This window comes from Athene cunicularia, assembly GCF_003259725.1.
Source record: "Athene cunicularia isolate RWA chromosome 28 unlocalized genomic scaffold, athCun1 chr28_part1, whole genome shotgun sequence".
Taxonomy (NCBI): Eukaryota; Metazoa; Chordata; class Aves; order Strigiformes; family Strigidae; genus Athene; species Athene cunicularia.
The window spans coordinates 885,384-912,003 of record NW_020799139.1 but is presented as its reverse complement, the minus strand read 5'-3'; the positions used below and the strand labels follow the sequence as shown (position 1 = coordinate 912,003).

General features: G+C 40.3%; 1 protein-coding gene across 1 annotated transcript in view; it reads left to right on the top strand.

Moving 5' to 3' along the window:
- Positions 1-26,620, top strand: part of CPAMD8 (C3 and PZP like, alpha-2-macroglobulin domain containing 8) — a 57,847-nt gene that overhangs the window by 341 nt on the left and 30,886 nt on the right. The window contains exons 2-27 of the mRNA XM_026864906.1: positions 184-294; positions 2,038-2,189; positions 3,464-3,486; positions 5,917-6,082; positions 6,237-6,289; positions 6,780-6,797; positions 7,787-7,841; positions 7,978-8,091; positions 8,905-8,989; positions 9,285-9,393; positions 9,863-10,090; positions 10,261-10,431; positions 10,806-10,934; positions 13,200-13,389; positions 14,622-14,794; positions 14,904-15,053; positions 15,167-15,328; positions 17,364-17,506; positions 18,499-18,564; positions 21,943-22,174; positions 22,779-22,932; positions 23,529-23,671; positions 24,150-24,201; positions 24,884-25,182; positions 25,589-25,814; positions 26,359-26,535. Of these exons, the coding sequence (XP_026720707.1) occupies positions 184-294; positions 2,038-2,189; positions 3,464-3,486; positions 5,917-6,082; positions 6,237-6,289; positions 6,780-6,797; positions 7,787-7,841; positions 7,978-8,091; positions 8,905-8,989; positions 9,285-9,393; positions 9,863-10,090; positions 10,261-10,431; positions 10,806-10,934; positions 13,200-13,389; positions 14,622-14,794; positions 14,904-15,053; positions 15,167-15,328; positions 17,364-17,506; positions 18,499-18,564; positions 21,943-22,174; positions 22,779-22,932; positions 23,529-23,671; positions 24,150-24,201; positions 24,884-25,182; positions 25,589-25,814; positions 26,359-26,535 (3,581 nt within the window). The remainder of the gene's footprint in view (positions 1-183; positions 295-2,037; positions 2,190-3,463; positions 3,487-5,916; positions 6,083-6,236; positions 6,290-6,779; positions 6,798-7,786; positions 7,842-7,977; positions 8,092-8,904; positions 8,990-9,284; positions 9,394-9,862; positions 10,091-10,260; positions 10,432-10,805; positions 10,935-13,199; positions 13,390-14,621; positions 14,795-14,903; positions 15,054-15,166; positions 15,329-17,363; positions 17,507-18,498; positions 18,565-21,942; positions 22,175-22,778; positions 22,933-23,528; positions 23,672-24,149; positions 24,202-24,883; positions 25,183-25,588; positions 25,815-26,358; positions 26,536-26,620) is intronic.

Sequence of the window (26,620 nt, the reverse complement as noted above, 5' to 3'; positions counted from 1 at the left end):
GGGGGGGGGAGCAAAAAAAAAAAGAAAAGAAAAAAGCTTCCTTAGAAATACCTGCCTCTAGCTCCTCCAGCGAGCGGCTGCAAAGCTTTTATCTGCAAACAATTATTTAAGGAATCCGGGGTGTTGCACAGGGGTTCTGTTGTGCTTTGCGGTGGCTGGAGGTAATGTTGGGCGCTCTCGCAGAGCATGGGAAACATTCTTGCGGGGCAAATCATCCGGGGAGAAACATTTCACTGCGGGGAAAGTTCTTTGGCTTTTAGAAGTTGAATCCGCAGCTCGTTCCAGTACCTTTAGGTTAACTTTGGTTAAGGTTTGCTTTGTTCTTTATCCCTGGCTTATTATAGCGCGTCAACATCGTGAATAGCTGCATTAACTGAGGTGCCACGGAGAACTTATTTTCACTTGCTTACTAGAAAATATTTCACGTCCTGCCAAGTTTTGGTGTAACCTGACAGAGCTGTTAGTCAAATGTGCTTAAAGGATCTGTCCAGTCACTGTCAAGTTAACTGTTTAATTGCCAGGTTAAATATGTAATATTCAAATGCCGTTTGTTAAGTGATTTAAATACCCGTGTCAACAGGCTGATACTTCAGAAAGAGTTGCAGCAATTTAGAACAATGTGAGTACATGTGCTCCGCATATGGCACTGTAGTGCTGTGCTTATGTGACAGTTTGAATCTAATTATTCCCCGCTGGATGCAGATGGTACTCTTTCTCCCTCTGCAACTAGATCAGCTATGTCTTTCTTACCAAGAATTTGCAGGCTATGTAGTAACATTTTATTGTTATTTATTATTGTTCTGATGACTTTTCAAACCTGGCAACCATAAGGTTTTGAAACTGCAAGTACCCCGTGCAGTTTAACTGAAATGCCACAGAGATCTGAACTTCCTTTGGGGGTAATGGGATCTCCATGGCAATGAGGCCTGCTGAGAGAGAAACATGGGGTTGGAATTTGATAAAAGATGACTTGGGGGCTGTAAAACACCATCATCCTCATCCCGAAGTGATAATTAATCATCGACTAAAGCAACCTGGCTCACGGAACTGCAGAAAGGCACGGGCTGAGAAATTGGACTTGAAAGAGTCACATGAGGAATCGCCTCGTTTTGAAAAAAAAATCCTTTTGGGTAGAAAAAACCCCAGAAAGGTGTGTCATGAAGAGAATATAAATGTGTTGCTTACAGCCCAATGCATCAAAGAGCTCAAGAGTCTGTAATGCTTTTAGTTGACAAGTTCATGGCACGGTGCCATTCAGCTCAGAGGAATGTACCGATTCCATTCAGAAACACAAGGATTGTAGCATATATGGGAGGTCGTCTAGGGTGGCTTTAAAACTCTGTGTGCCTGCTAAAATAGTTCCTTTTTGCTGGGGTTTTTAAACTTGCAGGATATAATTGTTTGAATAAAAACTGGTGGCAGAACTGAGAAACTGAGCCCCATCTTTCAAGTGCAGTTTTTGGGCTGTTTCTATATAAATTGAAAGTTTAGACACGTTACACGTATGTGAGCCTGACACTTAGAAAGTGCTGAGTATCAGCATTGAGAGTCGCTTCTTTTTTTTTTTTATATATCAAGTTGAACTATGAAAATGAAGCCATGAAAAATAATTGAGGCAAAAATGTTAGAAGTAGCCAAACTGTTTCAAAACCAAGCATTATCTACAAAACTCTACTGGAGGTTTAGGTACCTCCTCCTTCTTTTATGAACTTCAGCTTTTTTATGATTATCTAGTTGTATATTTAGTTTGTTTATATATAGTATAGAAATATAAATATATGCAATAAACATAAATATTACTGTATTTAAATACTAAGGATTTGTAAGCCTCTGGCTCTGTTCATTTCTGTGTGCATTCTATGTTCATTTTATGCATGTTAGATATAGGCTACTGATGGTCACAAATGTGACCCTACAGGGCCAGAGATGTTACAGGGTAGTCTGTTCTTTTCCCTTTGCTATATATAAAGTGGTTACAAATAAAGATCACGCTCTCGTTGCTGTTCTTGACCATCCGCTTCCAATTTTGCTCCTCAGGGGCTATTTGATTGCGGCACCTTCTGTTTTCCGAGCCGGTGTGGAGGAGGCTATAAGTGTAACCATCTTTAACTCTGTCAAGGAGACAACAGTCCAGATTCAGTTAGTGGTCAAAGGAGAAACTGTGTCACGAGGCCATGGAACAGTTTTGGGTAAGCTCCTGTAATTCTGAGCTTGAGAACTACCTTATAAATTGAGATGCTGTGGGAACACATCAGTGTCTCAGAGAATTGCTTTAGGTGATAATGGAACTGGAACCAAACTAATATTTAATTCACTGGCTACTGCTAAACGTTCTCAGTTGATTGTGCTAATGTGGTTTTGATGTATGTGATCTCAAACACCAAGGCCAATAGTTTTGGAATGCCAAGACATCCAGAGACCCGAGGTAACTGATATTCAAGTGTTTTATAGTGAGGATCTTTCCTTTTGAAACCTGACTGTTTGACACTGGGGAGCCGTATGTGGAATAAGATAAGATGACTTTAAAGAAAAATATAAAGTCTACAACAACATCATCATTTTCTACCCTTATTTTAAAATGAGTGCTGGAAATTCAATCTCCCCACCTTCAGGACTGAGTATTGCTGAAAGAGATGGTAATATTTGTGCAGTTGGATAAGTGTTTAAAATCCAAGACAGATACCTCGCTTGCCATCCTGTGTGTAAAGCCAACAAGTATTTTGATGATGTCCAACTTAATACTGAATGAATTTACATTAGTGAAAATGAAATCCAGTAGCGCTGTTCTACTGCCGCTAGCAGCGGTGTAAACTGTAATCTAGACAAGGCTCAGGCAATCAGGCTCTTTAAACATCATGTTTTAACCCTTCTGTGTGTAAAAACTGGGAGTTATATAAAAGCCATTTCCTTTCTTGGAACAGATTGTCTCTGGTTTTATCTTCCCCTTGTCGTCTTTGAAATTGGCTGACAATTGCTAAGTAATTCAAAGGGAGTGATGCTTGCACATGTGGACAACATATGCTAAAGAGAAATCTTAGGTATGGCTGTATCCAGCAATCCAAACAGATTCTATGAGTGTTTGTTCTGAGAATTATTCAAGTCCCTAAAGAGGTCAGGTCCTTTTTACAGCAAAATACTTCTGTAAGCATAGGATGCCCCGTGCTGAAACCTCAGCCTTGGTGGTACTCCCTAACTATAGAGCACTTTGCAGCTTACCTTGAGCAAAAATTGTAAATAAATGCAGACCAAGTTTATTTCTGAGAACTCTACTAGGTCCAACTTGTTCACTCTGCAGATTGTTTTACACAATGCAGGAAAACTACTTCAGATGAAATCATAATAAAGGGGTATTGCAGTTAGCAGCTCTATGACATGGGGTCTCCTTTCACTCAACTGCAGATGTCTACAATGTTAGTACCTTAGCTTCAGAAAGATAACTCTCTCTCTCTCTCTTTCATTTTAGATAAAGGAACAATTAAACTGAAGGTGAGTGTCAATTATTTTAAGATGTTTTCCATGAAAACATGAGGGACTTGCCTTCAACCACATCAGGCATTGCTCTCTGAGCAGCTGTGGCACAAGTGCAGGTCACATTCTGGTGCACACACTAAGGAGGAAGCAACCTTCACAGGAGGAAGAGTGAAAAGAATAAAGCTTAATCCATCACAACTCGTCTGTCAGGCCTTCACACCACTGAAGAAAATTAATGGCTGAATCTGTGGCTCATTGCTCAACGTAAAGTTCTATGTTGTGTTGATTTTATAAGAGTGGCAGTACATATTGTTATGTAAGTGATGTAGAGCGTGGGGCAGACCACAGAAATTCATAGAAATGGCAGATTATTGAACGTTGTGTCTCTCCTAGTTATTCTGGTACTACTATGTTATTTTAAAAACATGGACTTTCAACAGTTTTGTCTACATTTAGTCTCTGACATTAGTAATATTTTTGCCGTCAGCGTAGTCCATTAAATGAAGCTTACCTGTACTGAAGAGACGGAGGGAACGAGAACAACTTTTTATTCCCAAAGAGGATTTGTAGTGGAGTGAAATGATGATGAATTTAAATGTGATTCTGGCAGAGAGTTCCAGTAGCCATTAAACAGAAATTGCATATGCTTATGTTAGTAAATCACACTCTTTAAAGCAATATCTGCGTTTATTGGAATCCCTAGGATACTGGAGATCTGGGATGCAGTGAAAGGTAGCCATTCCTACAGCAGAAAGATGTCCTGTAAAACCCGTCCTCTGCTTTGTACCTTGTCTGAGTTACCCTTCCTCATGCCAAGGAGTGAGCTAAACGCTACACTTCAGAGTTCATTGAAAGAAGTAATTTAGTTTTTGCTGTATGTAGGACTAAGTGATACCAAACAGAGGATAAAGAATCCATTTTCATGGTTTCTGTGAGATAAGTTGGCTGTGCTTTCATGCTAGTGCAGGACTGTTGTCTCCATCCAACTACCTAGGTCTTTGAAAAGTGGGGTGTAAATTCAAATCAATATGAGTTTTCAGTCTTGTTGTTGGTTAAGCACCATCAAAACATTTCTTTAGTTAAGTTTAGTTATAAGTTTATTACTTCAAATGTAGGCAAAATGGCACCGGACTGAAAAACAAGTCTTAAAAATGTTGGATCTCTTAACTTAGCCAGGACTTGCTCTGGAGTTGTCACCTCTGATGGGAGGTGGAGGGGGCGGGTGGAACAAAGCGGATAAACATTAAATTGTGCCGTGCTTCTGGCACAGCGGTGGCTAGCACCATGCAGAGCTGTAGGCTCTGGGTAGTATGCTAGACTAGTCACAGTTGAATATGACCCTGGGAGAAAAACCCACCGTATTGCATCACTGCCTCTTGACTGATGCTGGTCGTGTCTGAATGAGGTTTTTCTATGCAGTACCATAAGAAAACCAAGTCTCTTTCTTTGCAGTGGATCCGGGTATTTGGGAACAGTTTTACTGTATCCCTGTAGCATGGCACAGATGCCTTCACCGCACCTACCGCGTCCTCTACACCAGCATTAGCCTATAAGTAAATTAAAGTCTTTGCTTTACAGAAGTCTAACTAGCTTGGTGATGGTCTGCCATGACTGATTGGATCTCCTCTGCCTCGGTGGCATACCTCAGGAGTTCTCTTTGCCTTCTCTGTAATTACTCTGTGGCTGATGATACTGCTCTGTCCTGCCGGTAGTTAAACTGTGTCTGGGAATTAGGTTCTAGAAAGGGCTTGAAACTCCCCCACCCTTTACTGTGCTAATGTACAACTACGTAAGTATCTATTCCTTTCATTTCAAGAAGGTATTATATGGACTATGTAATAGGAAACAGCAGCAGCTATACCAAATGCTATAGATTTCTTTATCCAAAGGCTGTAACTCACTGTTGAATAAAATCTGCAGTTTCATTGCTGATTTCAGGTTTTGGGTTTTTTTCCTCTCAAATTAAGACCTACTATCATAGTATTTCTATATGACCAGATTTTTTTTTTTAATCTGTAATTTTTAATATAAGGTATTTTTTAAAGTTTCTTATTTGTCTGAGCAACTGGTTGAAAATGTGCAAGCAAGCATGTTTTGTTTTGTTTTGTTTTGTTTTTCCCCCACGGTAGAGCCGTGTCTTCCATAGCATGGTTGGTTTCCCCATGTAACACACCTTTAGTGGAAGTGGCACATGTAGATCAAATATCAGTTTGCTTGAGTGATAAAGAAAGAGTAGAAGAGAATTTCCTGCTGTGTTTTTAGTAGGACTTTGCTTCCTTTGAAGTTTAAACATTGTAAAATATCTAGTATGTTCTTCATTTTCTTTTTATTACTAACACATAGTTACACTGAATGGCAGCAGGTGGCTGCTCTTTGCTCACTTCACTGTCAATTATATTCCCCCAGAAAGCTCAAAGGCTCCTCACCTCACGGTCTGTTTTCTAGGTGCCTTCAGGACTTCGTGGACAAGCACATCTAAAAGTCTGGGGCAACCGTCATCTAGCAGAGGAAGGTTACATTTTCCACAACTATACCACAGTGACCATTGATAGCAAAGGATCATCAGTGTTCATCCAGACTGATAAACCTGTCTATAAACCCAAGCAGAAAGGTAAAGTGACCTTGGAGAACTTGCTTAGGGCTGCTTTCAGGCACTTTTTTTTTTTTTTTTTTTTTTTTTTTTTTTCAAGGGTAGATTCTAGAATGAGATATTCTGTTGAGTGTCAGCTGTGATGACTAATAAATTTCTTCTTTTCCTTTTTTAGTGTTGATAAACCTCTTTATGGTGACTTCTGACTTGAGACCAGTCAATGACAGGGTAAAGAATGCCGTTTTCTTTCACACTGTAAATATGATGGAATACTTGGCAACCTGTATTTTATTTTCATGTACAGTCATGCAGAAATACAATTGGATTTTTTTAACCTATTTAGGCATATCTTGTGATTGCTTGTTGTTATTTACAGTTTAGGTTTTCTTCATTTGTCACATCACTTTTGAAGGGGAATATGCACTTTTGTAGTGCTAGCAAATAGAGTGGAACTATGCTGAAGCAGTTAGAAGGATTTTTCAGAGACTTGCACTCTATTTAGGTGATGCACAGATATGCAGAGTATTACTTTTCCAGTTAGGTGCATGAATGAAATGTATGTTTCTCAGTCTACTCTTAGCAAAGAAGAGATGTTTAAACCTTGTCCCTTTATGCATCATATCTTGCTTATGTCGACTTGGCAGTTCATCACAAGAAGCAGAAAAGTAGCTTTGTTTCATAGTGCCTTTTATTTTTCTTTTTTTTTTTTTTTTTTCAGATTGAAGCTTATGTGGTGGTGAGTATCTGTCTGCCAATCATCTAGCATGTATCCTGTCGAGGCACAAGATTCTTGTAGCCTTGTGACGAACAGGTCACAAGTCTGTACCTTCTCAATTCCATTATGGCCATTCCCAACTGTAACCTATGCAATTATCTCTATCCCTTTGTCTTTAACTGATCTTTGTGTCTTGCTTTTTTTGTTATCACCAACAGATATACTTTGTTTTCTACTTCAGTTTCAGAAATCCATTCCCATTTTTCAGCCTGAGAAGAATTGGCTAAATTCACTGGGGTTTACAAATGTAACAGTCCCGCTCAATTTCTCCCTTCTTTCCAATGCAGACACACTCCTATCCTTCATCTGGCTGGGCTGATATAGCAGGGCCAATCTCATCTCTGCACCCAAACATTATGATAGTGGACAATAGAAATTCATGGCAAGGAAAGGGTGCTCCTGTCTTCTTCCTTATGAGGTGAATGAGAGGTTCCTTCTGTGTCTAGTCTTTTTTCTTTTTTTTTTTTTTTTAAAAAAAAAAGTGTTTTTAGCTGTCAGCAAGCAGAATTCACCCTCATCTCTTGTTTGCATTCAGTCACAGATTTAATGCTGACGAAAACAGTGGGATTAATTTCATCTGACTTTGTCACCTAAAAATTGTCGTGCTAGTTGTACAACTCCCTTTGTGAATAGAAAGAAAGCATCTTCAGAGGCCAGTTCACCCCATCCAAAATAGGTGTCTTAAGAGAGGTGGAAGATCTGCCACTTGACAGTGCTTACTTGTGTGCATTGGTTATAGAAGCAGTGTCCTTAAATGAGTACTGAATTTTAGAAAGCAAATGCCCCCCGGTAAAGTATCTTCAGAAAATTTTTGAGAGATGTTAGTTACATTTCAGCTGTTAGAGAAGTGTATATATTGCAAAATGAAGTTCTTTGTTGCAAACTGAGTTAAATGTGTTAGTGATATTCATTTTCACTGTGATGTTTCTCATTCCTAAACCACTATGCAGGATCCTCGGGGGTCTCGTATGATAGAGTGGAGCAATTTGAAGCCATTTTGTTGTGGTAAGTTTCAAATTATTTTTTTTCTCAGTGTGTTGTTATTTGCTTTTGCTTCTCTTTATACTTAGTTGTGTCCAGTAATCCTTGACAAGGGCTGATAAGTAACACAGAGTTCACAGTATGTTCTCTCCTTTTTCAGGTGTTGTAAATATGACTTTTCCTTTGTCTGATCAGCCCGTGTTTGGTGAATGGCTCATCTTTGCTGAAATGCAAGGGCACACATACAACAAATCCTTTGAAGTTCAGAAATATGGTGAGTTGTATCCAAATCAATTTTGACTCTAACCCAAGTGCATTTGGAAGAACAAAACATTATGAAATGTTTTTACTTGAGATGAAACACCCGAGAAATAATACATTTTTAATGTCATGAGGAAAAATTTTTCAGAGGCTATGTACTCCAGGGATATAGACACATGCAACATAACCAAGCCCCTTGTTCCTGTCCTCCACACTTCATAAAGGACCTGAAATGGAGTGTCATATTGCACCATCTATTCATGTAACAGAGATTTAATTTTGCTTTGGAAAACTCTTTCAAATGCTTTCAGTCTGTCGGTACTTTCCTGATTTCTCAGAGCCCTCCTTGGAATTCTGAATTCTTTTTTTGCTACCCCCCTTTTCAGTCTCAAAATCCCTCTGTTTGATGAAGGGTGGGCACCGTTACAGCCAGCGCACCATCTCTGACATCTGACCTGATCACACAAGCATTTATAGATGCTGACAACTGCTAATATCTCAGCTCTATTCCCGACACGTCGTGGAGGAGTCGGTAGCGAGTTGTCTTCTTTACCATGTATCTAAGAGAAAAAGCTTGAGCTCAAATCCTGGAACACAGATTCCTCTGAAAAGAAGTAAAACATTAAGGGTATTTTCTTACCAAGGTGATCTTGGTTTGCTGCTTTTGTTGATTCATTCTCTGCTGAGGGCTGTCCTGGCTAATGTTACCTACACTGCCCTCATCCGACCAGAAGCAGTGATCTTGTCAGAGCTGTGTATGCTTTTGCTATCGTCTGTACAATAAGATCTCCTTGAAAAGATTCTGTTGTATTTCTTTCCCTTGTAGTATTACCAAAGTTTGAGTTGCTGATTGACCCCCCTCACTACATTCGTGACCTTTCCCTGTGTGAAAAAGGAACTGTCCACGCCAGGTAGGAACATATCCCAAATAAAGTTTCATTCCTATGGATTGTAGTACAGCCACAGGATGGTGCAGTCACTGGAGCTTGGATCTCATCTGCTGCAGACCTTTCAGATGATTTCTGGTCGTCATCAGAAGCTTTCCGATGTAAGAGCCTTCATAAAACATGTTAACAGTAACAAGCTGGAAAACCACCTGTGATATTTTTTGTTTTCTAGATGTGCAGGTCACATGGTACTAGCTTTGATGTAATCAGGAAAACAGAAAATAGCTGGAAGTTAGTCGTTATCTTCTTTCCATTTCAGATACACATTTGGAAAACCAGTGACAGGAAAGTTAATTGTCAATATGACTATAAACGGTGTTGGGTACTACAGGCATGAAGTGGGACACCCTGTCCTCAAGACCACAGAGGTGAGGGAGACCATTGCATCAGCTGCAGTGAAACACCTGATCTGTACTCTAATACCACAGCTCTGGTTTATGTTTCTGATGGGAGATCAGAAAATAAATTTATAAATGTGATCATTTGGTCCAGTAAATAAAAATATTATGTATTTTTACACCAGTATGTTTATGATTTCAGGGGATGAGAATTTGTTGGCATAGTACTAATCTGGTTTTAGAGCATATGGGGCTGAGGGAGAACATGAGAACGAGGGACTGTGACAGAGCTAGTCCACGCTATGGATAAGGGAGGAAAATTAAACTTGCTTTCTTTCCTCCTTCCTTCCCCCACTCCCCAGTTAATTCCCTCTACTCCACATCCTTTAAATATACTGCTGCAAACTCCTGTTAAGTGCCTACATTTTAGATTTGGCTTCTAGACCCTTTCTGAATGTAAATGCAAACTCACGTTTCCGTTCCCCAACACACTTTGTAGATTGATGGCTCTGCTGTTTTCGATGTGTGTGTGAAAGACATGATGCCAGCTGACGTTCCGGAACATTTTCGAGGCACAGTCAATATCTGGGCCACAGTCATCAGCTCTGATGGAAGCAAGCAGATTACGTTTGATGACTCAACACCAGTTCAGAAACAGCTGATTGATATCAAGTACTCCAAGGATACCAGAAAACAGTTCAAACCTGGACTGCCTTACAAAGGAAAGGTAGGATTAGAAGTAAAGACACAGACATGTGGCTGATATAAGGTTATACTGACTTGATCCCGGCATGTTACCCCGTGTTTTGGTGTGTTTTTCCCACCTGCTGTTTCTGTCGTTGACTGGAATTGCCTGTAATTTAAAACCCGTTGTTCTATAAATGAAACACTGCGTAGGTAGAAGTCACCTACCCGGATGGAAGTCCAGCTGACAGAGTCACTATCCGAATTAAAGCTGAACTCACACCAAAGGACAACGTTTATACGAGTGAACTGGTATCAAGAAATGGCCTGGTGGAATTTGAAATCCCCTCCATCCCTACAGCTGCCCAATATGTCTGGCTGGAGGTGGGTGAAAGCTCTTTATAGGATTAGCAGGCTTTAATGTAACTAATCTTGTCAAACCTGCACTTGATAAATCAGTGCTACAAACAGGAAATCAGTGCCTTTTAGCTTCAGCTTCTTGATTTAAATGCAGCAAACACTTGCTTTGTTTCTTGATGCCAATATAATGGACAGTGTGCATCATGAAAAGATGCTGAAAAAATACAGCTTAACGGAGTGGTAAGGGTCCAGTATTTGGAGAGTAGTGTTGCTGTGTAAAGCTGACAAGAGCTGGACAGCTGGAAAGTATAAAACGAGAGATGGGGATGCAGTGTAAGAAGAGAGTAAAAATCAGGCTTTTGATGTATGTGTAACATTCAGATGTAACTTTTCTTAAGACCAAAGTGACAGCCATCGATGGGAAACCATCTGGGGATCAATATCTGCCAAACTACTTGTCCATCAGTAGCTGGTACTCGCCCAGCAAGTGTCACATCCAGCTCCAGGCACCAGACAAACCTTTCCAGGTATGTTGGCTTCATATTCCATCACGGCAACAACTGCATTTCTTGGCTTAAAGTACTTTGTTCTCACGAAATATTTTTAGCCGTTTCTGTTTCTGGAATCCTGGACTGTTACTGTTTCCACTACAAAGGCTGAAGTAGCTGCGCTTCAGCCACCAAATAATTGTTCGGTGTGGGCTGCACACAGCTCTAAGCAAAGTGCCTTTGACGTTTTGTGCAACATCTTGTTGTCTGTGGTGTGGGGAGAGGGTGGATATAGGCACTGACAACATTCAAGTTTTTCCTATCGGAATGTATGTTCTGTGCAGCTCCAGTAACGTTCACGTAGAAATTGTCGGGGGAAAATGGCATGCTTTAGTTCATGCCAACAAACGTTGAAAGACATGTTGAAAGTGGTGTTAGTGAGAGTAGTTTAATTACTAAAGATCTAAACTATGCAGTCTCACTAGAACTACCAGTTTAAATCTCAGCTGGATCTGTTTAGTCTTCCAGTTGTCAAACTATGAATGTAAGTTATCTTGTCTTCTTTCATTGCTTTTGTATGAGCCTCCCTAAAAATGTAGTTCTTCTGTATAAAAGTTGTGATCTCTTCCTTAAAGGAAAGATCTGATTTAACCATGATTCTTGTGGCATATTGTTTGACTGAGAGTTGATTAGGGATTGTTCTCTACCCAAGAAGATGCTTTGAGGCTCTGCATGTTGCTTTGTGGAGAAGAAAAAAAAAAAAAAGTAGGTTTTGGCAATAGACACCCTTAGTTTTCTATTATCAGCAGATCCATCAGGTTGGTTTCAGACTCTTTGTATCCAAATAAGAGCTTTTTTTTTTTTTAATCATTGCATTTCATGGAAGTTTAATGGCTAATTAATCTTTTACAAGTTTCCTGAGGTATGGAAAGGGGATTATACACTGCTAATCTGAACACATTGTTCTTATTATAACCTGATTAGAACTAATTCTTCTGTGGGAAAGCTAAGAGTTGGATGACCAGCTGATGTGGGAACTGTTTCCCTGCTTTGCCAGCTCTTACTGGGTGTTCCAATTAGCTACATTCATTTTTTAATGAATTGTTTCATCATTTGCACTGGGGAATTCTTAATACTTCAAATATTTAGTGTCACGAGGCTCTTCTTGGACTCTGTGGCATTGTTACTGTATTAACCGTTAGCAGCTCCTCATATTCAAGTCCTTGCCATTTTGGTTTGTACTCTATGTACATTCTGTGAAGTTAACACTGTTACTGCTGAAGAAAGAGGTTTTTCAAAAGGTTTCATTGGGATTTAACATTGCTATTCAGCCTTAACAGTCTTAGTTGGGCGCTGCGATGCTTTAAATGGCAGGAGGATTGGGAGTGGAAGTTGCTGAAGAAATCCTGCTGAACACAAGCAGTAGCTGTTCCTCATATCCCAGAAGCAAGACGTTTGTGATCTCTGGAAAGCTGGCTACTCCACAGAAGGTTTATTGCTCAGGCACACATGACCCAGTCCTAGTCCCGTGACTGACCACTGATGTCTGTTCTCTTGGCAGTATTTGAGGGACTTTGTCTCCAGGGTATCAGTACTTAGTCGAGCACCTCTGGGTACAGGACTTCAGTGTACAAAAAGTGCAGGAAGTCAGTGTGCTGCTCTGAAGCCTATCGCAGGCATCAGATGAGTTTACCCAGAAAAAAAAGAAGCTCTCTTCTCATTTATTTGTGTGTTTGACAGCGACTCGAGTGCCAGACTTGCAAGTTAATATCGAGACTTGTGTAATTTGAAAGTGTTTTCCTTCAGATCTATTCCCAGTAATTTCATGCCACATTTGTTATGTTTGACTCAGTATTTGCCATATGAAAGTAATCACCGTGTATAATCTCAATTAAACTGCAAAGACTATCAAACACCCATCTCTTCCCACCCCCCAACCCATCTCTTTCTCTTTTGGGCTGGACTACTGAAGGGGTGTCTAAAATTCAACCAATTCTGACAGCTGCTCTGTGCCAAAAGGCTTAACTTTCAGGATTCCAGAGATTCCTTTATTGTTTCATTAATGCATACAACCCCCCAGCCCGTTCTGCTCTTAGATTTGCAGGGAGCGAGCTGAACACAGGCCCCTTTTTATTGTGAAGAAAGTCCATGAAAACAGTGCTAATGTAATGTACTTTTCACGTTTCTTAGGAGAGGGGGTCACATCTCTTGTGGACTGAAACCCAAATAGATTTCTGAGCTTTAAAAATAAAGAGCATGCATTGTAACAGACCAGATCTTTTGCTTTTCTGTCTCTGGGTGCAGGTAGGAGAGGAGGCTTGGATTGCAGTGAAGTCCACATGTCCTTGCAACTTCACTCTACATTACGAAGTGGCATCGCGAGGCAACATTGTCCTTTCAGGACTGCAGCCCAGTAACATCACCCAGCAGAGGAGCAAAAGAGCCACCTTTCCCTTTGAGAAGAACATTGATATCACACGCTTCCCAGGAACAGGTAGCTAGCATCAGAAATGCTGGCTTGCTCTGATTTTTTCAGGGAAAAACAACCTTTCTGCAAACCTAAATATCATCTTTTTTGAATTTGATGCTCCGTAAAGGGCACAGAATAATTCTGTGGAAGAAAATATCCACTGTACACATAGTCATATAGAAAAAAGATAAATTTCTCCAAGAAGAATAGCTCTTGGAGAGTTTTCTGTAGGCTTTCTCTGTTACGAAAACTCTAATCTTTCTTAATGTGCTTGACCTGGGATCACCTGAGTGGTAGGGAAGTGTATGATGGGGCTGGGGTCATTTACTAAGCTGGTAGAGCTTAAACTAGGAAGAGGACTGATGGACTGATAGCATGGATTGCGCTAAAGGAGGAGATGGGGAAGGGAAATGGAGGGTGGGCTCCTAGTTTGTACAAGGAACAACAGAAGGATACAAATGTGGTTAATTCAGGGAGCAGGGGGATAAAGAATGGTGTGCTTGGGAAGATGCATACAAGAGCCTGTCCTAGTAACATGTCTGCAATAGCAGCCAGTTTCACGGAGTTGGAAGAAAAAAAAAAAAAAAGAAAAAGAAGCTGCCCCACGATGTACCCACCCAGCTTCTGGTAATCAGTAGTTTAAGAATTCATCATAACTTTCTGCACTGAAGGTTGGTTCTGAGCTGTTGTATTTTCAGGTTGCCTAGAGGCATCGCGGTTGCTCCATCACTGGACAGGTTCAAGGTCAGGATGGATGGAGCTTTAAGTAACCTGGTCTAGTGGAAGGTGTCCCTGCCCATGGCAGGGGGCTTGGAACTGGATGATCCTTAAAAGTCCCTTCTAACCCAAACCATTCTCTGATTCTGTTTAACTGATGCTAGTGAACGGCATAATCCTTTTCCAAACCTATTTATACTTTTTTTTCTCAGTGGTAGATAGCTGTCCTTTTTTGTTGGTTTTTAAATGTCTTGATAATGGTATAATTACTGGATTTTATGGGTGGGAAAAACACTGGGTAGCCATTTTCTATCCACCTTCTCCATACTGCTCATTATATTATGGGTGCTAATTGCCTAGCAGCTTTCAGAAAGAAAAGAAAAAGGAAGGGAAAACATTCTGAGTTCAAGAAGAACATGTGGGATAGGAACAAGGGGAGAACAGCACGTCCTGGATGGAGAGTTCTGTGCATTTGGGTTGGGCAGGAAGACAGTGATTTTTGAGAAATAAAATTGTCCTTTTTACAATTTACTTTTTAGCACCCACCAGTACCCCAGCAGCAGAGGTTGAGGTCTGTGTGACATTCCTCCGTTTCTCAGTGACACACACCATGGCTCCCCTGGGCCGTCTCCTGGTCTACTACGTCAGGGAGAACGGCGAAGGGGTCACGGACAGCCTGCAGTTCGCTGTGAAGTCCTCCTTTGAAAATCAGGTATTGCCAATGCAGCTGGTGGAGAGGAAGGGCTGGTGTCTCGTTACTCTTTGTAGTTTTGCCTGCTGATTAGAAGTCGAGATAACAGGATTTAATGTTAAATTCTTAGGTTGCAGTGACGCTGTCAGCAAATGAGACCAGACCCGGCGATGTTGTGAACATCAAGGTCAGAGCTGCAAAATCAAGCTGTGTCTGCATTGCCACTGTGGATAAGAGTGTCTACTTGCTGAAGACAGGATTTCAGCTGACGGCCAGTCAGGTAAAAATAAGCTTAAGGCACTGATGTCTTTTTCTTAATCCTGCTACCTGCACTTCACCTCCAGTAAGCAGCCTTTCTACATACGGACAGCAGTCTCTTCCCTTCCCCTGCAGGTTTTTCAAGAGCTTGCAGAATATGATGTATCTGATGCTTTTGGAGCTCCCAAGGAAGAAGGGCACTTCTGGTGGCCAGGCATGTCCTCACGTAGACGCCGTAGATCTTCTGTCTTTCCCTGGCACTGGGACATCACCAAGGATGCTCGCTTCGCGTTTACAGTAGGAAGAATCAGCCTCACTTCTCTATGGAGTGTCTCTTTTACTTTCATGTTTGCAGGATAATTTTCAGCTCCATAGGCCATAATTTCTATTTTCACATCAGAGCTGTTTCTCCAGGGGCGTAGGCTGAAAAGTAATTTCTGAGAAAAGAGAGTACACTGTTCCAGCAAAGATATTGGAGAAACATGTTTTGATTTTGGCCAGTCTTGATGAGAGGGCCAGCTATCCTCTCGGGTGAAGGAATTCATGCTGATGCTCAGGAGAGTCAGGCGGGGGACCGGAAGGTTTCTCCAGTCATGGGTGAGCTTGCAGGTCTCTTCTGCAGTCACTTTGACAAGGAAGGAAGGAAGGTGGAACATGAGTCCTTCCTTATAGCTTTTTCCCTTTCAGACTATCCTTTGGAAATCCTTTAAACTTCTTTCCTGCTCCAGTTCTGCCAGCTTCTGTGGCCTCTCTGTGAAAGATCAGTAATGTTTTCATTGATCAGGTTGCTACTTAAATGCCATATATTTAAGTCATTATGTATGTTTGGTGTCTTTCAATAGTTTAACTTGGTCAGATTTTAAAAATATTTCCTTTGATCTGTGCTGTGTATTTGCATGAACTTTCAAGTTGAGCATTTAAAACAAGTTCTTGTTTTTTAATGTACTCGTGCACCACTTCATTTCTTCATTGCTTTGGACACTAACAATGCAGTCCTTTAAGCTAAAACCGCTTTAGTCATCTGTAGGTTTTAAGACATGTTTCCATTAGCTTCTAGCTTACCTTTTGATTAAAATGATTGTTACCTGATCTATTTGAAAAGTGCTGCTTGTTGGCCACTTTCTTCCCTTCCCACAATTGACAGTAGAGTCCACCCACCCTTTCAGACTCAGCTGACATCCCACCTCTTCGCCTTCCACACCACTGCAGCAGGTAATCTCTGTTCCCTGGCTGCCTGCAACTGTAAGGACTTGCCATGTCAAAGGCCATGCTGTGCAGGTTACATGTTTTAGATTCTTTACGTAGGTTTCTACTACTTGCCACTCTTAAAGATAGCCTGGCCTAGAGAACCAGTGTTGCAGGTCTAACGTTTTGCGTTCCTTCCATTTATAATCCACATAACTGCTAATAATAATGATCCTTGCTTTCTTCAGCTCCTCTGTCTCTCTGTTCTTTGTCCTTTCTGCAATTTTAGATAAATTTTCTATTGTGTTGTCTTAAGCCCCACAGGCTTCCACATATTCCCTCAGTGCCTCAATCTCTTAATCATAAACTTTAAATCCTCATTGCTATCCACTGCTGCTTCTCTGCCCGTGATCTGGTGGGGTTTTTGTTCTGATGCGTTATTTTCTTACTGAGAGGCATAAACTCTTGGGAAAAGATGCGTCTGTTAATAGCTGGTACGCGTGCGTTGCTTTATACCTGGTTTGTAATAATTGGGTGGCTGTGGAAGAAGAACAAAGCTCACGCTTTCTTTGGTGTCTGGGAGTTGCTGTCTCTTATGAATAAGTGCATTTAGGGGACAGAGCTGGCAGACAGCTTTCCTATGAATTCTGTATTTTTACTGTGAAGCTGTGTGGACAGTTTCCATTTTGCTTGGCATTCCTGGTAGTGCAGAGCTGGTGATGTCTGATGTGAGAGCTGCCTGCTAACTGCAGCAGAACACACTGGAAACTTTTAGGAAGGGTAAAAAGCTGTAATGTAATATTCTAAGGGGAAAATATGTGTAATAATTTTTCACCTGTAGCTGCCTGGCAGTTACACATGCCCAGTAATGCTAGATAGTGGTTTAAATGCATTTTCCATGCAAACAAGAGCTTTCTCATAAAATCTCTGCCTATAAAGTGCCTACCTATTTTCACATTAACAGTCATTTTTATATAAAGTTTTTAAAAATCCTCAAGTTTCAATTGAAATTTACCCCATAAATGTTGGATGAGGGTTGGGAGATTCTATTCAGAAAAGTTTTTATCAGTACATGTTTAATTCTTTTTTTCTTTTTTTTTTTTCCCTTGCTGGTTTTTGTTTTGTGGTATTCATTTTTATTGTCTAGGAAACTGGCTTGGTTGTAATGACAGATATAGTCAGCTTAAACCACAGACAGAACGGGGGCATGTACACAGATGAGGCCGTCCCAGCTTTTCAGCCTCATACTGGGACGTTGGTGGCTACAATGCATTCTAAAATAGCACCAAGGTAACATTTTTGTTGTCATGCGTATTGTCTATGATACTCTTAGCTGTTTTTTTTCTTCTATATTCTCAGCTGTTTTCCACTTGCATGCCCGAGTAAATTGCTTGTTTTAGGCAACGTGGTGGTGAGGAAACTCTCTTCTGTTGTCTTGTTAGACCTAACAAAAATTATAACCGACCCAACTTTGTTAAATTTAATTCTAGAAGAATGCAAAGTGATATTCTTCAAATTGATCATTTGAAACTCTTTGCATATCTCAGTTTTGCTTCTCAATATTTGCAAGCTAGCCCTTGGTTTGCAGAGTTGCTCATTGCTCATTATTTAACCATTCAGCTGGTGGTCAAAATAAATAAAACGAGGTACTGCATGAAGAAAAAGTTATTATGTCTACTGCTGCAACAGAGGATGGGCCTCCCTTTTGTATTCGGAACCATTTGATGGCCCCTTATCAGAGTAAGTTTTGGAGGTTAGTTAAGAAGATGATAATCAAGGATCACAGGTGTAGAAAAATGTACTAAGTTGTGAAAATATTAGAGATCAAGGCAATTCCAAGAGAAGAAACAGGCTGGAGAATCAAGTAGTGATTGTAAGTAAGTGTGATATCATGGGAAGCAAGTGTAGTAAGGCGATATCATGGGAAAGCACATGCTCTATATGCTCCCTGTGATTTCATTTGGTGAGAGAATTTGGATCATAAAACATCTGTATTTTTTAGATTATATTATTTACACAAGTTTTTAGGATTATCTTATACTTACCTTTTAAAATTCTTATTTGTGTCTCCAGACTGTTTGATGTGTGTGTGCCCAAGGGGAACATTTAGACTGTGTAATGTGTGTTATGAATGACACCCGTTCACTTTTCAATGATGCTGCACCAGCTCGAATTTTGGTTGGTCACGTGAGCTGCGTTCAGGTGATAACAGTGATTTATCAGGATCTGTTAAACTGTCTTATTGAACAAATTAATTGCCAAGGACTTATTTCTTATTCTAGCAGAGCAGAGAAGAGGAAAAGAACCTTCTTTCCTGAAACATGGATTTGGCACTGCCTCAATGTCAGGTATTTGACAAGGAATTTCCTTAATTTTATACCCAGAGGGACACATCCTCTTCAACTGCAGAAAACAAAGCTCTTTAAAACCTACTGGAGTTACACTGCCGTTCTCTAATATTTTGTTGTTGTTGTTGCTTCTCCTCATTACTGCTTTAATCAATAATGTTTCTTTGTAACATTTCACCTGGCCTTAAAGTGTACTCACTTACTTCAAGCTGAACCTGTCAGTTGTGGCTGCGTGGTGACCCACGTGTCATTCACCATGGTGTCACGAGCAGAGGAGTATCTTCAGGGAAGAAAAGCAGCAATGGTTTGGTTCAACACATTTCTAGGTTTTACTTCCTTATGGAAAGGGTGTGTTGACAGACTGTTGCAGAGCAAACGAGGATATAGGTTTGCAGCGATCAGCTACGGGGAGGAACTACTTGTTGCATAAGCTTGCCTCATGATAAATGAACGTCAGGCTGTTCTTGCCGTAAAAAGGGACTTAGATGTGAAGTGATGGTGCACTTCTAGCTCTGTGCTAAAACCTTCAGATGAACCGGCATTCTATGTACCACTTGGGAGTGAAGGGTAATGGGGGATCTTGCTAGAGCTCACAGTCAAGAGGCAAGACCAGCCCCTCAGAAGCACCAGTTTCTCTTTACAGTGGGGGATGAGTTGGGACTGGATTTGTGTTTGGAGCCAAGAGTAGGCTAGAAATGTCAGCTTCAACAAGTGCTAGTGGTTTTCTTCATTTCCACCCCTATTCTAGCATCAACTGCTGCATATGCTTTAGTGGGAAAATGATCCCAGGGTACTGTACTGTGTGTGGGAGCTGGAGGCAGAATAGCTGCTCCTGTAAATGCTGTATTAGCCTAACGATGCACGGGTGAGTGTTCTACATTGCTCACTTTTTAAATTGCACAGAGCCCTTCTTCCTCTTTCATCTGATGCAAGAGCATCTCCCCGAAACCTTCATTCGCTGACAAATAAATCATGGTTCCACAACTAGAACTAAAAAAAAAAAAAAAGAATAAACTGATAACTAATCTCTCTCAGAAACAGCACATCTAGGATAATTTGAAGCAATTATTAAAAGGCTTCTCCAGGTTTGCAAGTAAACTTCATTCTCAATAAATGATTATAAATTAAATTTGACAGGAACTTGTAGCAAGTGTATTCAAATCTGTTCAATTGAGCATGAAATACGCTTTGTAGCAATACACAAAGAATTCCAGAAGTGCCCGTTTGGGCCTCAACAAGCTGGGGCAGTTAATTATAAGTGGGAGAGTGTGGAATAAAAAGTTGCAGATTGCATTTTCTCTACTTCATTTCATTAGAAACAACTAAGTTGAGCATTCCTTGACTACCACTCTCCTGAACAGGAAGAATTTTTTTTTTTTTTTTCTTCTACCAGTTACAATTATAATATACAATCCTCAAAAAGAAACAAAAGCCTAATGTCAACTTCCCAAACCAATTCTAAAAAATTCCTAAAGCCTGGCTGGAGGGTCTAATGGCTGGAAATGTGTGTGTACTTTGGCCCCCCGCCCAGAAGAGTAAGTGCCCTCATGTGTGAAAATAATGTTAATGCTGGTTATGGGCTGAAATCCCAGTGGAAAGAACATCAGCTGCAACAAATTGTCCGGTTAAACCGAGTGGAATACTGCCAGTTCCGGAGCTGGGACACCCTTCTGCTTGCTCTTCAGGGCTGCAGTTTATTGCAGGTACCAGCTACCTAACTCCAGTTAGGATGAAGACCTAAATATTAAGGAACTAGTGTGCTTAAAAGAAGTTAAAATGACGTGGTGCTGTCAAGCCAAGTGCGTTTCCCAGGCTCTCCGCTCTGTCGTTTGAGCTGGGGAACCACGTTCATCACCCAGAGTGCCTGGAGACTGACCGACCCTAGCATGTCTATTCCGAGGCATCACGATCTCTAGTTTTTTTTATCAGACTACTTGTTTTAATCCTTTTCCTACTGAAACAAATACCCAGAGCAGTACGTGATATGCTGCCTAGTTACTGACAGTTACAATAGCTTCGGCTCATTCAAAATGACCAACAGTTGATTTCGACGATGAAAGTAAAAAATCCTTCACTGGTGCCTCAAATGGGAATAACCGTCAGTTGAAAAGCAGTGAAAGTGCAATTCTTCGGTGTGTCCTGGATGTGAATCAGGCAGTATTGCAGTGTTGAAAGACAGCGTGCTATGCTGCAGACTCACAGAGCCTGGTCGGAAGACCTTGCTCTCTCGTTTTCCGTGCCAACCAAGATGCACGTTGCTCTCAAAAGTATTACTGAGCTAGCAGCTTGTGTATCAAGCTCGGGGGAATAAATAAGAACTTGAGAGAAAACAACCTCAGGGTGTACTCATAACTGCACCAATCATCCTGCCAGCTGAGCCATGAAATAGCTTTTGTTCTTGCTTTAGAGGAAATGTTTTCTGTTCCAGGCAAGGCCAAAGCTTCTTTGCAGGAGGGAAATAGCAAAGTCTGCCGAACAAAATTGAGTTTCTATTATTATAAAGCAGGGAAGAGGATACCGGGTTTATGATCTCCTGTTGTGGTACGCACAGTAAAGCTAAATACTTAGAATATAAATTTGATTTTTAATAATTAGTTTCAGCCCTTATTGGAAGAAAATTACGGGTTTGGAAATTTTCTGAGTCAGGCATTCCAAAAACCAACCAACCAACCAAAATGTTCCGGAATCAAAATAGGCTGCCCTGGACAAGCAGCTGCTGAACTTGGCATCTGGAATATTTCTCATTTATGTTAAAGCAGAGTCTGCGTTGTGGCAATGTATGCAAGGACAATGGGGTCCGACAAAAATTACTTTTATTTCAGTAGCTGTTAAATGAATTATCACTGAATTTATCTAGGACCTCAGTCTAGGATTTTTTTTCCCTCTGTTTTTTCCCCCCTCTGTTTTTTCCCCCCCTCTGTTTTTTCCCCCCCTCTCTTTTTTCCCTTTTTTTTTTCTTTTTCCTCCTTTGTTCATCTTTTTTTTCTCTTTTTCCTTTTTTATCTTTTTCTCTTTTTTCTTTTTTTATCTATTTTTTTTACTTACTGCAGACATGTGCCTCTAAGAAATTTGACCCTATAATGAGGCTGCAAATGCCTATAAAGCTTTTAATCCAGTAAGAATTTGTATGTTAGACTGTGTTTTGCAAAAGCAACTTCTTGCTCTTCTGCTCCTTATAAAGGTGCATAGGTCTCAAAAAACCCAACAGAAAACATGGAGCCTTTTATAGGCTGCTGTTCAAAGCAGACACTGGTGCTGCGTTGTAAGTTTGGATCTGGAGGGAATTCCCCACTGTGTTTGGCCGTGTGTGCTTTAGCTTCGTTCAAAACCGTTTCATTAACCCGATCAACCCAAGCCGTTCCCTGTTCTCTTCGGTAGTAATGCATTGGGAGAAGCCCAGCTGCGTGTGGAAGTGCCAGACTCCATCACTACCTGGATAACTGAAGCTGTGGCTCTGTCTGAAGAGAAGGGCTTGGGCATTGCCAGTCAAACAGAACTGAAGACATTTAAACCTTTCTTCATTGATTTCACCTTGCCGTACCACGTCATCCGGGGAGAACAGACCAAAATCCCGCTGACTGTCTACAATTACTTAGCTGTCTGTGTGGAGGTAACAGCCCTCTTTATTCCTCTTGCGGAGTTACTAAATTCCAGTGTATCATCAGCATTTCCTAAGTGATCTTCAGGTTACAGTAGATAAGGTATAGGGATAACGTAGCGATAAGCTCAGCATAAATGCTTTGCACAAGATAAAAATACTGCTTTTCAATATGAATAAATGTCATTGCTTTCTTTGCTTTCAGCCTGAAACAACTGTAGTTGTCTGAGGTGTCTTGCAGCACTTCAGAAATACAAATCTTAAAAATGTGGGGAAGTTTATGTTGAACCATGGAGAAGAATTTCTTTCATAATCAGAAAAGTGCTGGCAGTAATTTATTTTGAAATAATTTTTTTTTCCCAAGAAATCCTGTTTCCCTAGATGTTTTCTTCTCAAACTCGCTGTCTGCCTAGCTCCAGTAGTATCATCCTGAACTACTTGTAGAATTGATGAGCTAAAAGTTACACAGTCAGTCAGATAGGTTACAGGAAGATTTGAAGAATGAATAATCTGGGCATACTATGATTTTATTAAGCGTTTTGTGGCTTTCAGATTTTTCACATGTATCGATTGGTTTTGCAGCTGAAATTTGCAGTAAATGCTATTCAATTCACAGGTCCACGTGAAGATTTCTGTTCCAAAAGGCATAAAGTTTGTTGGGCACCCTGGGAAACACCATCTGACAAGAAAGAAGTGCGTTGCCCCTGGGGAAGCTAAACCCACCTCTATCGTTTTGTCCTTCAATGAGCTTGGACTGAGCAACATCACTGGTAGTATAGAAATAAAAACAGCTTGCTGCTTGAGGGAGTTTTACAAGTGTTACTTTTTATTCCTCTTTCAGAAGAAAAATTCTTATTTCCCTAGTACCCCAAAGTGGAATCATTCATTCCGCTTTCTGCCAACTTAGTTTTTTCAACCTCATTTGTTTCTTAGAAACGAATTCTGTACTTGTGATGTACTGAAGAGTCTGTATGAACAAACTTCAGGAGATTCTCTAGTCATCAGTTTTCCTGTAGTGTGATACGTGGTCATGTAAAGCTTGAACCTGTTACATCTCCCTGAAAAGATCAGTGGAAATTTTTAAATAAGAGCATAACAACAAATTCTGTACATCTTTCAAGCAAATAATCGCTGTAAAAATTGTGCAACACTGGAAACTGGGGAAGAGTTTCTCTGTTGCCCTGTGGCTGTCCGAATATTGTCCAGTTTTAGGTGTGACCATTCAAATATGGAATAAAGGTAGTATGAGAGCTGTAATGTATTGATATATTGTTAATCTCGCGTATCTAATTAGTTTAGATCTTCACTTGAACTCCTGAACATCTTCCTATCTCAAAATTTCTCCTTGTCTTCCCTTCTTTTCTAGCAAAAGCCTTTGCTTATGGTGGAACTAACTGCTGTCAGGATGGGATGCAGACCTTAAAGAATGGCAAGCACGCAGAGGACAATTATATGGACAAAAGGACCCCAGTGGGAGTGGATTATGTTCGCAGCAGTGTGATTATCGAGGTAAGAAATTATGAATTTATAATAAATCAGGAAACAGATTTATAAATGCTTGAGCAAATCATTAAAAGTTTTTAGGTAGTTAAATGTAAATAGGTTTATAAGAATCTTCAAGTTGTTTTATGGTATGTTTATGGTGACTGGAAATAATCAATTTTAATGGTACGTGTCTAGAAAGAGCCCATTTGGTTCCAAGTTCATGCTGGTGAATCTTCAATACTGTCAGAAGAAAAAAGGGATAGAAATGTTATCAGATAAGCTTGCTCAGTTAATCTGAGAAATATGCTGCGATGTGAGATTCACTGGTAGGTATTATCTTACCTCTGGTTGACAGAATACGTTGTAAGAACTTTTCTGTAAAGGATATAAACCACTGTACAGTAGCAAAGTATTATTTCTGTATTTTGCAAGTAAAACTGAATAGCTGTTACCGCTAATCCAAGCACTATGTTTTTATTTATGGATTTCTCTCTTTCTATAGCCAGAGGGACTGTCCAGAGAATACACCTATAGTGTGTTCTTCTGCCCAAATGGTAAGTTCATTATTTAAATGAGATATTAAGTTTGTTTGATTTAGTTATAAATAGAAATGTGCGGCTTCATCTCATGAAAAAAAAAAAAAATTAAAAAATATCTTTGTTTCCATTTCTCTGTGATCGCTGAGTTATGGTGTGTAGGAGGAACTTTTGAATGGAGTCTTTCTTACCTGGCTGGCTAATTCTGAGTTTGTTCTGACTGTCCAAGTGATTTCTGGAAATGGCAATTAAATTCCTTTACTTTACGAAACAGTTTAAGTATTCAGCACTGTGGACAGTAACTGTGACTGTACTATATTTTCAGTTGAGGTTTTAAAATTCAGTTCTGGAATCGGTATGTCCTTTCTGCCTGAGATTTGGATAGCTCAAAGTTGGCTCCAGGGGCTAAACAGAGATGCTTTTGACCGCTAGATTAGAACTGAAAAATCACTCACAGACTTCGTAAGAAATCCAGCTGAGCAGTTTGAATTGAAGGATCTTCTATATTGGAAGGGAGGTATAAATAGAAGATGGGAAGAAACATCCACATGTACTTTTAGAGTTTAAGAGAAGCCGGAAAAAAGAACATGCACTTAGGAAAGGTCTGTTTGTTTAAATTTTAGTAGTCAGCTATGGTTTATTTCTGAAGTTTGTGATCTAAGCTCTAATTCTTACAACATTCCATTGTTTTTCTGACTAGAGAAAATACACATTTCTACACCTAACAAATATGAGTACCAGTACATGCAGAAACCTGCCCAGATGACACACTTTGACATTGCTGTGAAAGCACACAACGATGCTCACCTGGCCTTGTCCTCTGGTCCACATGACATGGCAGAGATGACCGAGATTGTTATTGGTGGACATCAAAATACGAAAACATGGATTTCCATAAGCAAAATGGGTGAGCCAGTGGCCAGCAGGGACACAGCTGGTATCCTCTCCTGGGATGAATTCCGCAGCTTCTGGATCAGCTGGAAAAACGGAATTATCCAGGTAGTGAATTTATCTGTGTAATGGTCTGTAAGTCTCTTGCTTTCTTAATCAGAGTTTGAGCACACATGCATCAGATTTTCCTTAGACTTGTGGTAGAAGTTGAAAGCTCCATTCCTGTTGTTTTTTCCATATTAAGGCTGTTTCTGTATCAGGCTGTTTTAAACAGAACATATCTCCTTGCCTCAGTACATTCTCAGTTCCTCAGTCTTTGATGGTTTTAGTGCTAAATGTGCTAAAGGCCTTGGAGGTCAAGCCTGTGGAATTCTCATTCAGCTCCCTTGGATTGTTTTGTGGGTGGGAAGGAGAAAGGTACTGGGCCATCTACAGTGTTCTCTGATGCACGCGTATGTTACTAGGCTTCATATGTGTGGGTTCTCGGTACTGCATGCTTTTTTGTTCCTTTCAGGTTGGCCATGGTACTCGGGTGCTAAATGAGTCTATTATTGTGGAGTGGACAGTCCCCAAACAGCTTGAGGTGAAGTACATTGGCTTTTCCACAGGCTGGGGGTCAATGGGAGAGTTTAAAATTTGGAGAAAAGAAGAGACTGATGAAAATCACAATGAAGCATTTACTCTTGGAGTTCCCCACAACATAATTCCAGGATCAGAAAGAGCTACGGCTTCAATAATAGGTATCAATTATGAGGAGGTATCACTAGGTACCAGTTATCAAATATGAAGAGATACTCCAGCTGTTACTTGCTTCTGACCAGTATTTGAGTAATACGCACCAGATAAGATAGTCATAGGCAGATATAAAAGTATATGCTCCTTAATTCTGGGACAACTAATTGTTTGGGGTGTTTTTATCACTTGTTTGAACCCTGTTTGAGTTGAGAATGACTTGGTCGCATCTGAGGGCTTTGCAGAGGCACTGTCAGAATTCACAGTATTCATTTCATAATCATCATCATCACCAATTTTGTTCTAAACTAGTAGTCTAAATTGGGGAGTTATGGATAATCACACTCCGAAATATGAAATTCCTTCATTCCAGCAAGAGCACGAAGGGCTAAAACTGAACATTTGAGGGACTTATGATACAGTTTATTTAAGCTGACTGTGTGTAGCTAGCAGAAATTAGTGTAGTCTGGTGGGTTTTAATCATGAGACATCAAAAGGAAGTAAAGCATAATAATTCCTTGATACTGAACATATTGCCTCTCTTTCAAATAGGAGATGTGATGGGTCCTACGCTGAACAACTTGGACAATCTTTTGCGGTTACCGTTTGGATGTGGGGAGCAGAACATGATCCATTTTGCTCCTAATGTTTTTGTCCTGAAATATCTGCAGAAAACCAAACAACTCAGTCATGAGGTGGAGAGTGAAGCTACCGATTACCTTGTTCAAGGTAACTCATTACACTTAATTTATAGAAGGAGAAAAGGCTTGGAAGTTAGAGTTTTACTAGTACTACATTGTCCTTTCTGATCAAG